Source organism: Pocillopora verrucosa, chromosome 10 (genome assembly GCF_036669915.1).
Source record: "Pocillopora verrucosa isolate sample1 chromosome 10, ASM3666991v2, whole genome shotgun sequence".
NCBI lineage: Eukaryota > Metazoa > Cnidaria > Anthozoa > Scleractinia > Pocilloporidae > Pocillopora > Pocillopora verrucosa.
Window position 1 is genome coordinate 13,583,409 of NC_089321.1, and position 13,440 is coordinate 13,596,848.

General features: G+C 40.2%; 1 protein-coding gene across 5 annotated transcripts in view; it reads right to left on the reverse strand.

Annotated features, from left to right (window-relative positions):
- Window positions 1-3,855: 3,855 nt before the first annotated feature.
- The window catches only part of LOC131771750 (cAMP-regulated phosphoprotein 21), a 32,918-nt gene continuing 23,333 nt past the window's right edge, over window positions 3,856-13,440 (reverse strand). For all 5 annotated transcript variants that reach the window (XM_059087606.2, XM_059087605.2, XM_059087604.2 and 2 more), the window contains 12 exons: window positions 13,281-13,340; window positions 12,613-12,753; window positions 11,398-11,518; window positions 11,192-11,299; window positions 10,766-10,836; window positions 10,241-10,371; window positions 9,473-9,784; window positions 9,109-9,177; window positions 8,646-8,941; window positions 5,901-6,859; window positions 5,124-5,317; window positions 3,856-4,351 (listed from right to left, as the gene is read on the reverse strand). In XM_059087606.2, coding sequence (XP_058943589.2) covers window positions 5,158-5,317; window positions 5,901-6,859; window positions 8,646-8,941; window positions 9,109-9,177; window positions 9,473-9,784; window positions 10,241-10,371; window positions 10,766-10,836; window positions 11,192-11,299; window positions 11,398-11,518; window positions 12,613-12,753; window positions 13,281-13,340 — 2,428 coding nt within the window. In that variant the 3' untranslated portion in view covers window positions 3,856-4,351; window positions 5,124-5,157. The remainder of the gene's footprint in view (window positions 4,352-5,123; window positions 5,318-5,900; window positions 6,860-8,645; window positions 8,942-9,108; window positions 9,178-9,472; window positions 9,785-10,240; window positions 10,372-10,765; window positions 10,837-11,191; window positions 11,300-11,397; window positions 11,519-12,612; window positions 12,754-13,280; window positions 13,341-13,440) is intronic.

Consider the following 13,440-nt stretch of genomic DNA (forward strand, 5'->3'; position numbering starts at 1 on the left):
GGGAAAAAACACCAATTTAAATCCCATCGGAAGAGAAAAAATCCATTTCTTTTCGATAACAACAGGATTTCGTTTGAACTGGCTTATGTACCGATACATCTCAGCTCGCCAGAGTCCTTCCAAGGCTTGTTGCGACCAGGCATTTGAGTTTTAAATAAATCGTCAAGAAGCCTAATTAAGACTTGTTGCAACCTTTATACTATTTTAGTTAATATGGCAAAGCAGTGATACAAGTGTAACATGGCACTGCACTTTATTTTGTCTCTTTTTTAATTTTGGCCGAGAAATGCCTCTTTAATGAGCAATATTTAATCTGTGACTTAATTAACTCATGTCGAGATTGAATCATGAATTTTCACCAATTCGACTTACAGTAGGTTGTAAGTCTCGTGAAGTGTCCGTCAGTTGTGATCAGGCGGTTATGTTGAATCAAAGTCAGTAAATGAGTGAATACGCACCGACCTCTCCCCTAACCCAAAATTGACCCTAACTTGTTGTCAGTTGATTGTTGCTGGGTTAGGGGAGGAGTAGGTGTACAGTTTCCCAGATACTGACAATGGTCCTTACTGTTTATGTCTTGGAATAGTCGTTTGAAGGGTTCTGTTGTGATTTGTTGACAGGATTCTGTTCTTAGCTGGTAGGTTGGTAGATTATCTATCTGCGGGACCGTTCGTCATTTATTGCCCCCCGGGCGATAATTATGACTGGTTTCCAGCGTCAGTCGGTAAAGATAGTTAGCTCTGTAAGTTCAACAGTGAGTATAGTTGTTGTCAATAGTGTGGTTTTTTAGTTGTTGATGTTCAGTAATATAAATTTTAGAATTGTATTTTCCTTTAACTGAGGCCTTTTATTGCAGTGCCACCGTAACAAATATCATCTGTTTGCCACATCGACAAAAATGTCCTTGTGATAAGAACTGTAAAGCAAACAAAAAATGAGCGATCACTCGAACTTATTCATCAAATCCCAATTGCTGCATGTGCACAAGCGATTTAAGTCTTCTGTAATAAATTACGCCAAATTAGGGGTACTTTTGGCATGAATCCTACGTTCGCCCAAGGTCTGCAGATCAATCCTTATCATAGAAAATTAATCCAAAAATGGTGGCCAAATGTAAACTCTTCGCTTACCAAGTGCACATTTTCAAGCACAACATGAGTAAAATCCGTCAACTGATGGAAAGTTAATTCTCCCTACAAAAATCAGTTACTTAGTAGCCACCATTTTTGTTCCTGCTATTAGAAAACTTCAAAGATCTTATCTTTGTGGTATCCTCTTTATATTCATTGTTTCATCAAGTTCTTCAAGTCAAATTCTTGGATCTTTCCATCCTCTTATTAACATTCCACCAGTCTTCCTGAAAATATGAATTATCAATGTGGTCACGGACTGCACTTTAATTCTAAATCGCAACAAGAAAGCCATCATAATGAAATAAAAATTTCGTATTTTTTTTGTTCTCTGAAAAATTTGTAGGGAAGGAATCTGATTAAAAGAGGACTTCCAAAATTCACGTGGCTGCGTTCAACTACAAAATAACGTCCCAAATAGATCTAATGATTATATTAACGTTCGACCAAAAGAAGAATTTCTATCATGTTTTAAACAACCATGTAATCTGCTTCTGTATTTGTACAGGCATCTTATTAGGGCGAGTTAACGTTAAAGGCTCGGAATCGTTTATTCGACCGACCATGTTTGATTTAGAGTTCGAGTAGAAGGTGAGGGAGGGGGGGGGGGAAGGCGAGAGTAATTTCTATTCCCCCACACTCCTCCCTCTGCTTCATTTTGACCGTCTCACCCCCTCCCTTAGTGCAACTTTTCTTTCTCGCCCCAGCTTTCCGCTGCTGTAAAATCTAAGAGATGAACGGGCAGTTATGATTTTCGCCAAGAAAATGCTGAACGCCCACTCTGCAAGCTACTTCTGCATGTGCAAACACTTATTTCAAATTAAACTTCGAGTTGGAGAGTCTTTCTGACCGAACAAATGACACGTGTTGGCTCGGTGAACCGAGAAAGTGCGACGTTTTTAGCTTTTTGAACGAGTAAACGATACCATTTTCCGAAAAAATTCTCACCTTACATTACGGTGACATTTACAGTAGCTTTTGTGACTCTTCTTCCTGGCCAAGTGAGGTTTATTTTCCCCTCCAGAGTAAAACTTCCTCTTCAACTACGAACGGTAATTTTTAACTTTGCGTCGGAAAACATAGTTTGATAAAAATTCAACAACTTCTGATGAATATGGATTAACAATGCAAGCCAATAACTGGCTGATACGTCACAGATTTGGTGTCAGAGTTAAGTTTGCACGCCCAGCCAGAGAGACAGTGTGTGGCTGGGACGAATTTGCATATAAAAAGTGGACAAATTTAACAGTAATTGAAATGTAGCGGGGAAACACCCTTGGGACAAGGGCAAGTGTCTCTCACAAAGGGATTGAGGGACGTAAGGTGGTATTTGTTTATAACTCCTTAGCACAAAAAAATAACATACTTTTTACCATCCTGACTTAAATCTGCTGGGGTCGTTATTTTAAGCAACTTGATGATGTCTAAAAAACCATGATTGACGTAAATCTCTGCGAGTAAGTTTCATATCAACATTGCATTAATAACAAATCAAACCCAAAATCGCAAAAGATTTTTACTCTCCTAGATGGAGAGCGTAAAAAAAGGAAGCAAAAGTAAAGATAACTTAAGGTTATTTTCCTTTGAAGGAAAGATCTGGGGAAATTAATGCATTGTTAATCTCTTACGAAGGAGAGGCAAGATTGAATTAAATAGCACGCGAAAGAACGCAAAATAAGAAGGGCGTGCTGTTATTCCCTAAGGAAAAAACGCAAAATGAAAAGAAAGCACTGTTTTTTTCGTATTTAACCCTTTGAATCTCAAGATTGACTAGCATCTAATTTCTCCTTACAATTATACCCCTAAATCACATATCAAGGTAACGAGAATAAAGGAAATGATCACCAACTAAAGAGGCTCTTGATTGCTAAACAGATTCTCCTTGTAAAAACCTTTGGAAATGTTTAGGGAACAGTGTGGAGAAAATGGATACCGATGCAAGGGTTTGAAGGGTTAAATCTTGACTCCTGACCCCTGACGCCTCGTCACTAACCTGTCTCTTTTTCACGGTTTTCACTCAGGGGTAGGGAAATCCTCACAGTTTCCGTCATTAGGGAATTCAGCGCCGGGAAGACCCAAACAGGAGGAAGGGAGGTTTTCTCTAGCAAGGAAATTTTTTTTTCAGGAGGGGAATCAAATGTTACGGGCTTTTTCACTGAATATTTTTTCGTAAAATCCTCTTTTTGCGCCTATATCGGCACTATCGGTAAATGGTTTCAACTATCTGCAAATTGCAAATTATAGAGCCTGGGCTTTTAAAGAATATAAGGAATACGCTCGACTTGTAACGGGGCAGAGGCGCGGTGCCCGATGGTTAGCCCTTTCATTCCCTAAAATCTCTTCGGCTGTTAAAATGAGAGTTGGTAGGATTGGGGCCAGATCCAAGTTCCTTCAGTGCTATGGGGACGTGGATTTCTGCTGCTACCTGTTTCTATTTCCCTTCTTCCTGTTCTTTTTTTCCTGTGCCCCCTTGTATCAAGAATTTTCTGCAGTAGATATTTGAGTGATTTGACATAGCTCGTGATATTAAATTCTGCGCTGTTGGATATCGCTAACGAATACTAATAACTGTTTAGAACTAAGAAGCAACATTTTGTTCCACGGGTTAAGAAAGTCACTCTTATCAATCCAGTTGCGTGACTCATGGTCTCGTAATAGTGAATGGGTCACGTAACTTTCTCAGAACAAAGAGCCAGTCACGCAAAAATAATTCACACTGAAATGGTTTACTTTTCTAAATTACTTCATTTTAATTTTATACCATTTCTTACAACTAGAGCAATATTTGAACCAGGCTAAAGCACATTATGACAACAGGCCTATCATCATTAATACTTGAAGTTTCCGCCGCGTAATTCATATAAAAAATCAAATATAAAATAAAAATAACGTTTTCGGGCAAAGCGGAACGTAAAATCGTCTACGACGAGGACGAAATAGAAGCGTTCGAATCCGCATAAGCGTGACTGCTTTTTTTTTTTTTTGTGTTGAGAATGGCAAAGTTTAAATTTGAAGCGTGACATTGTATTTAGAGCATGTTCGGCTATCGTTGAGGAAGGAAAAAATTGCGATGACCGGACTCTCTTGTGATCCGCTCGTAACAGTGTTCAACCATTTGATCCAGGTCCCCAGCCTTCACCAGATCGTCCAATAATTCATTTTTCATATTACTTTTTTCATTCCCCTGGGTAAGTCATACACCTTCAGAATAAGGCTGACTCCTGAAAGATAAAAATTGTAGAGAAATGAGCCCAATTCTTTTTCTTCACTTTCTTTGTAGAAGTTATGGGGCGAAGTATAAACCCTGTCCCTGCCACTCCCTCTGAAGTTAAATATGGGAGGGGTGGTGTGACGATTTGCTTAGTAACTCAGTGAAGAGCGCCCCTGGATGACTGCACTTGATTTCGAAAAGTGAGCGACAACGAGATTCGACTTTACTGCCATTGAACGAGAAAAGAAGACAACATAAGATTACAATTGATAATAACGGATAAGAGAAGAACAAGTCTCCACGACAAATCCCCTCTAAAAAACCGATCCGCGTGCGCCACAGGTAACTGCGATTCATTTAACCCTTTACCTCCCAGAAGAGATTGACATGTAACTTCTCCCTACAATATCAATACATTATTCAGCAAACAGGTGATGAGAATACTCAAACTCATCAGGCACAAGATATTACCTTGATTGAACACCAAATTCTCGTAACCAATTTAAAGGAAATGTGTAACAGCTGGAGGGGAGAATTAACAATCAGATCTTAGGAGTTAAAAGGTTAATTTTTTCGTCGACACGATCATACTAGCTTGGATTTGTGCGGTTTGTTTCAGGCACAAAAAAACCGTCGCCGGGGAGAAGAGATAATAGCAAAGAGCTAATCGAAATGAATTGTAGCTGCGTCGTATCGCTTCAAGTGCGCCAACCTTTAGGGATCGTTATAGAAAGCAGTTAAACACAACATGTAAAAACCGTCATCTTAAAAGGAATACTCACATTGAAATACGTGGCCATTAAAATCTCGTAGTCGTCACTGTTCACCAGCCGTCCTCTCAGTCTCTGGGGTTTTACGGCCATGTTTCTTGCCCGTATCCTGGTGTTGTCCTCGTGGGCTTCCTCGCCGTTCTTTGAATTGTTTATTTTTCGGTTTGTTGAACGGCTGGTTGGCAGGCTGCCCCGAGGAACCGTATCTGAAAGGGGAACAGTTACGTGATTTAAGTCGGCCAATCGCAGCTAAGGAACCAGTAACAACTCGACAAAAATGCCCCGTCACCGCCACATAAAAGATGGCTGGTAATTGGATTAAGGATGCAGAATTTGTCTGATCGGTTGCAGTTATAAAGTCAGTGCTGCCACACGTCTAAGCGTATACGACTTTAAACGAGCTTACGACAAGAAACCATAGCAACACCATGAGAGAACCGATTGCTAAACAAATTCTGCTTGTCAACACCTTAGGAAATGTATATATAAAAGTATGGAGAATATGCATACTGATGTTAGGGTGTAAAGGGTTAAAGAGAGACAAAACATATCAACCATCAATTTTCCTCCGCAAAAATTGAGCTAAGAAATGACATCTATTAGAGATACATGTTTCTTCGAGCTGACAAGGTGACACGCACAGAGGTTTTTTTTGCCTCTTTCAGAAATTCCTACATCATTGATCAATTTGACCCCAACACATCATTGATACAGAAACAAAACATATAATTAGGCGACTCAGAAAGAAGAACTTGGGATACATTTTGAGGCTTTGTCAACTGGACTTACCTTTGATACGGATATTGGTTAAACTGACTCCTTTCTCCCTGAATCTCATAACCAGTAGATATCGATCCATCCCCGTAAGAGACCAACGAGGGGGAGCCTTGCATGACAGCGTCGGAGCTGTACATCTCGCCAGTCTTGAAAGCGCGTCTCTCAATATTATACATTCTCCTCTGATTCGAGGGATACTGGTTCTGAACATGCGGCGGGGTCTGTTGGTACTGAGAAGGGACTGGGCCCTGTTGCCCGACGGCAGCTGCCATAGCAACACTCCGACCCCCTTGAATGACTAAGGGTACCATAGGTCGGAGAAGTTGCTGTGGGTTGTGGGGCGAAGTCGTTTGTTGTTGTTGTTGTTGATAAGGTGTGGTATGCGTCTGTTGTGGTGACTGCTGGGGAATTTGAGATGAATATGTCAGCTGCGCCTGAGCATGTTGATGTTGTTGTTGCTGCTGCTGCAAGTACTGGTTTGTATGAGCAGGCGACGCTGTTTGGGGAGGGGTGGGTGGTGTCTGGGATCGAGCGTGTTGTTGAATGACAGAGGAAGTAACATCTTTAGGAAGGGTGCCGTAAGGGAATTGTTGATATGGTGTTTGAGTCGGTGAAACCACGTAACTTTGGTATTGCTGAGGATTTGCAGTCTGGGGGACCGCTTGAGCACCGTAAGCTTGGCTTTGTATCAACGGCCTCATCTGCGACTGCATGCCTGAAGGAGGTAACACAACGTATTGCATTTGACCACCTTGGGTGACACTGTTGACGTACATTGGCGAAGTTGTGCGAGTGGAGCTCGGCACGCCTGACTCAGCGTACTGTTGTTGGTGGTGATACGAGGTCGATTCCAGAGTGGCTTGTCCTGAAAGAGAAAGCGCGCCAAACTGGGCAGTCATGTCCTGATATCCCGGATTTCCTGAAGTTACCGGTTGAGCTGATGCAGACCAATGACTTCCCGTCTCTGCGCCCTAAATGGCAAGAATGTCAGCATTTGAGAGCGAAATGAGTAAAGGCTCACTCGTTGTATAGTAAGAAAACCAGGAACAAGGAAAGGGAAACGGGACGGGATCAAACTGGAGGTGCCATATGTCTGTGCCAACTATTTCGTCATTGGATATGACATTCCTTAATAAATGAATCTAAAAAGCTCGTAAGGAATAGATAAAGTTCATGGAACTTCTTGACTGAGAGATTTTAAGGAGGAACGAATATAACTCTTTATGCGACGAAGCCCTTTCTTCGCGGGTAGGAGAGGGTTATGCTTTTCATTTGCCCTCAAAAACTTGGCTTCAAAGTTGTGAAAGCAGGTATCATAACAGAAATATTTTCCCCTGTCACTGCATTGTCAGTGTAATGGAATAGTTTTCGCGAATTCTTATCTCGAGCCCCGAGTCTTTTTAAGTTCGAGTGCGACTAAAACGCAGACGAAGATAGGAAAAGACTTCGCATTCAAAATTCCGCGAATAAAGCGAAGAACAAAGCCGAACATCACCTTGAATTGATCATTAATCGCCCAAATTCTCTATCTCGTCCAAAGTCACTCTGTAGTGCAGTTTTCAATTGAACGTCGAAAAACCGAAACCAAAGTAATCACTATGGCCAATCAAAACAAAGGATGAGATCTCCATTAGCCAATGAGAACTCATAGATAATCAAAGCAAGCCAACAAAAGCGCGGGAAAACGCGGTGACCAAGACGCGATCTGTATTTGATTGGTTGAGAAGATGACGTAAGTTTTCAGGACCAATCACAGAGCGAGGCAACGCCAAAACAAGGTAGTCCCGGATTTCTTTCGAAATTCAAATAAAAATTGCTCCTTACAACGCTAAATTTCGATCAGCAAAGGAACAGAATAAATCCTACTAGTTATTTGGCCTGTCTGGAAATGCAGTAGTACTGAGAGGAAATGAAGAAAATCCAACCTTTACTCATGTTGACCTGGCTTCCTGGCTGTCTGTCTACATATCTATAAACAAGAAACTACTACCTCTAATCAAAGCAGCAAAACAATATGGCGTTCTTCCTTAGGTTCTCGACCAACGCAAGTTTATGACAAAACTGCTTTCGCACCAGTTTCACCTCAAAATTTATCTTCCAGTAAAAAAGGGAAACTTCTTTGATCATTAAAAAAACGTTTTAATGCACTGGGATCAAATTAAACAAAATATTTTTTTTCTTAGAATGTGGTTACAAGTGTAAACAGTTGATATAAATAAACCCAGGTATTAAAACTATCGTCCTTACGTAATTTTAAAGGTCAGTTTTTACCTTTCTTTTCTGTTCCCATTCATTCGTTACCATTTCAATCTTTGTCAGGTTACCGCTCATGAGCATGTAAAGTTCGTCATCAAATTACAATGCAAGAAACTTATCAAGGCAACTCTTTTATTGACACAATTTTCATTACAGCAATTGTAATTCTTCCTAAAATAATAATAAAAAAAAATTCTTTCCGCTCATTTTGCCGTGTTGCACTCAGCTTTATCAAAACCAATCGATGAACGGTGAGTTACTAGAAAAGAGCTCGCGACGCAGTAAAAAAAAAAAATGAAATACAAATATACATAAAACGGAACTGAATTCTCAACGATATTACGATAACTAACTAGTTATTCACCTTTCTGACTCAACTATTTACACTGTCTGTTGTCTAAAACTTAGACGCAACTACAGTTTTTTGAACGAAAGTGAACTGAAATCTCTAGACAAAGGGTATACGTGAGAAGAAGTTGAGAACTGATTAGGAAAACTTACAGCCTGTTGCTGCGCAAATGGGGGTCGACCGCTCGACGGTAATACATACACCGGTGGCGGCATATTGACATACTGCGGCATCACAAGCTGACCAGAATTCACCGCACTCTGCGCCTGTTGTTGTTGCGACTGCTGCTGCTGTTGCGCTATGGCAGAAGGTTGCTGTGCAGCCTGTACAGGGGTGCGGACAGTCGATGGCTGAGTGTAGCCTGAGCTTGAACTTGGTTTCATCATAACTTGCTGATAGGCCGGTTGCATAACCAAAGGATTTCCGTCTGCTCCTAACAAAGGTGTCCCTAGGTACCGAGAGAAAGTTGTGCAAAGTTCAGCAACAAAAAAAAACTACTAAGGGAGATTTACTTCGATGTCACAATCTTCCTAAAAACGAAATCGATGCCCACGGTAGGGATGTTACTGGCTTCGAAAAGGTAATTCGAGTGTAAAAAAAGTTAATTTAAGATACCTGTATTAGGATTTATAAGCATAACTCCAGGCTGTAAAGGCTCTTGAGGCACTGACCACATCACTCCACCTGACGAAAAAAACAATTGCCAAGTTGTACAACCAGGTAGAACTCCCAAGAAACAAAAGATAGATTGTACTTGGACAAAATTTGTCATTTTGGTTCAAAATTCCTCCAGTTCTTATGAGTTTGTATGAAAGTGTCCTGTGTCAAAATCAGTATTCGTCACGCAGCTGTAATATTGTTTTGTGTTACAGTGACAGAATACTGCTCTGCTGATTTGCAGTTTAGAACCATGACATTTCCCATAATAACATTGCGGCTTCCCACTTAAACGGGCGTGCTACCACAATAAATACATTACCACTCTGCTGTGACGTAGGAGCCGGTGCAGCCATGACAGGCACTGGCATCCCTTGTACTCCTGGAGCTTGCACCGGCAGCATCTGCATCTCCCCAGAGGGTACAACCAAAGGGGTCCCCTCTGCCACCCAGTAAGGTAGTGGAGCTGACAGGACGGACTGTGAGCCAGGTAGATGGCGCTGCCTCTGGTTTCCATCTGATGCCCGGCGAGAGGAATTGGATACACGCTCCAAAGCGGGTGAACCACCGATATGACTTATTCCTGGACTACTACTGGACCTAGTAAATGGCTTGTTCGTCATTATTCTGATGCCTGCAATATACAAAATTTGACGGATTACGACACGTATCAGCACATCTCATTAGTCATATTCTCTTCCTTTTCTTCTTTTTTATGTCCCTTCCTTTTTCTTTCTAAAAATACTAAAAGGGGATCTTTTAAATAATACGTGTAAACAACAACAACGCAAGAACACAACACCGAGAGCTACTCTCTCTACTCTTTGCGAGAAGTGCGTGGATTATTTAACGTCCCCTGCCAAACAATACAAAGAAGAAGCAGGAGACGGGATCTGCAGTGTAAGACCAGAATGTCGAACCATTTACAGATGTCATAGCAAAGCACATTCGCAGCACATTTTAAGACGCAGAGTGTTGGTCCGCTCTGGTGCTTGAACCCTCGACCTCTTACACAGTAGTCCGGCTCTCTACAACATGAGATAACCAAGCGAATTGTGTAAATGTCAGCAAAAAATCCTAATTATCTCACCCGACGTCCCAGTCGAGGACCTGTCTCCTGTCACATCCACTTCCTCTGATTTAGACTTGCCGATTTTACTTATAGGTAGCCTTTCAAGTTTTTCCTCGCCGGCAACATCACTTACATTTTCCATGTCCTCCCTGGGAAAATAGTTGAGCAGTTTCAGTAAACGTGCTTTGCGTAGTGATTGGTCTGCAAACTCACGCCCCCGCCCCTCAACAACCAATTACATGCAAAGCTAACACGAACTTTCAATTAGTCACTTATTTTTCCCGCGCTTCGGACAGATTGTATGTTTTAACTCTGAGTTCTCACTGGCTCTTGATGTAATTTACTTTAGCCTTTGGTTAGACGAAGTTGTTACCTTAGGATTTAATCTCACTCGACACTTAATTGAAAATTTCTTAACTGGAACTATAGAAAAACGCTTTTCCACATTTATCTTTATAGTCTTACAGCGTATTACTTTTCGCTATTTTTTTTTTAAACCTTGGTCATAGTTCTTTTCTCTATAAAGCCCTACCATCCAGTTACCTTTGCAGGAGTTGAGGGACTATCATATCATTTTCGCCTTTAGAAGACTGTGATGACTGTGATGAGATAGACTACAAAATTGAAAAAAAAAACTGAAATTACTTCTTGAAGTAAACTATCTGTATTCTACATTGGCGTATATCACAATGGCACAGTGGTGCTGGCACCAAGGGGTCATCCCTAGAAGAAAAAGTACCCCTAGTATTGTTCCTTCCATGAAAGCAACATGTACACTGTTTATAAGCGCATTTCTCCAGTTAAATAAAAGTGGCTGTCCCTTCAAGTTTTCCTCAGATAAAGGTTCCCATTGGAGAGCTACCACAGTATATCAGTTTGGCTTTACGTTGTAAAATACAGATACAAGATGAACTGTACCCCCGTCTCTAAATCACAAACTAATCCTGTCATCGAACCACAGAAACTTACATCTTGATTAAATATCCTTTCCCTGGCTTTGTGGTACTCTTCTTCTCGTTCCTCAATGGATTTAGAACGCTTGTCCTCCATAGAATGTATAAGAACAGGACTATCAATCTACAAATGGAATAAAAACCAATAGAATTTTATATGGAAACACAAACACACCACACAAAAGTATTGGAGAAATTGTCATCAGCAAAATTGCACAGTACCTTTGGAGGGGTGCTTTCGTCTGATGGTGTATTTTGTCTTTTAAGAATTAATCGTGGAATTGAACTCTCTGAGTCCTCTGATTCCTCTCTGGGTATCAGTTCTAAAAATCTGCTTTCAGGTCTGAAAATGAACAAGAAAAATAAGTTTGTCCCTTTTTACTTCCCCCTTTTTTTCGTAAGATTAACCCTTCATCCCCTAAGAGTGACCAGCATCTAATTTCTCCTTACAACATCACAGCTGAATCATGCATAAAGGTCACAAGAAGGAAATGATCATCAATAAAGAAGCTCTAGATTATTAAACAAATTCTCCTTGTCAGCACCTTAGGAAATGTATAGAGAACAGTATGGAGAATATGCATACTGATGTTAGGGTGTAGAGGGTTAAGTCTACATACACAAGACTGAATTGCATAGCGGCCAGTTTTTTAACATGAGGTGAATGAGTAGGGGCAGATCCAGGACCTTTTAATACAGGAATTGGAGGGGAGGGAAAGGAAGGGAAGGTCCAAAATTTGATTAAAAACACACAATTTTTTTTTAAACAAAACGAGAGCCCACATAAGCTGAGAAACATTTCTAGACAAGCAAAATTTGTATTCCTCATATTGAATAGTAACATGTGATCCTGTTGTTAACCCTTTAACTCCCAAGATTTCATAAGTAATCCTCCTTACTGTCTGCCATATAGCTCCTGTGATGTTAGTTTAGAATTTGGTGTTTGATCAACTAATAACCCCCTAATTAAGACTTCTCTTTATTCTCATCACTTGTCTGTTTGATATTGTATTGACACTGTAACGAGAAATTCTGTCTTGGTCACTCATGGGAGTTTAAAGGTTAAAGGAATTTTACAAATTTTCCTTGTCTGAACTAAAGGAGAAATGTATAGAGAAGAGTGTGGACAATATGCATACTGATGCTCGGATGTAAAAAGATAATAAAACATTACCAATCTAATGCAATCAGGGGCATGCAAGAAATTACACAGTAACAACCTCCCATAGGTGGTTACAAAAATACAAATCTTTCTGCTTAATCTGTCCATAACAGTCACGTTTCCAGCAATATGAAGATTCATACACTGCTTAAAACCCCAAACCCCTTTTTACAGGTAACTCCTAATAACCCACTTGAAAAAATATCCCTGCCCTAAATTTATAAGGTAAGCATGTCCACAAATCAGAGACAGGATAGGTTTATCTGAGTACTTACATTCTTGTGTTCACTGTTTTATTTATTATGACTGATTTTCCTGTTTGTTGATCGACATTGTGATCCATACCAAAGTAAGCGGCAACTCTGTGCACAATCATGCGGTGGTATGATGTCATAGGTGGGTAGTGAAGGAAGAGACTGTTGACCCAAAATGAAGGAATTGTTTGGTAAGTGATGAGTATGTGAATTCTTCTTACCATTAGTACAAATTGCACAGGCTGGTGCAATTTTGTTGTGTTTGAAAAATTTACAAGTGCTTATCACACCAAATTGCGAGGGAAATTTTGTCATTACCTGTTAATAATCTACATGAAAAAACATCACAGAAAGTCAAGACAGACAAAATATTGAAAGCATGTACACACTATTTGTAATTTGCACTTGTGTTACTACACATGAGAATGCACTCATTTTCAGCCAATCAGAAGCACATCATTTTTTTTCATGAACATTATCACAATTGTAAGCAGACTAGTAATGAGAATCAATAATTTCATTCATTTGAGGACACCCTTGTCAATTTTTTTTAAATCCTCATCAAACTGAGTATGATAGACAAAAATGACATAACATGGTCACCAGTTGTAAGTATACATGCTTGATACACTAAACACATCTAGACAGCACTAATTGGGTGACACACAAACTAAATTCACTATACTTACGCTGGTTGCTGAATAAAATTAAGGAAGTCTTGTTCAAGTCTCATGAGAAATTTGCGATCCCTGAGAAATGAGAATAAAAGTGACTGTCAATAAAATAACATTGTCCCTTTTAGCAGTAACGGCATACTTGTATTTACCCTTAAAACCCTAACATTGACCA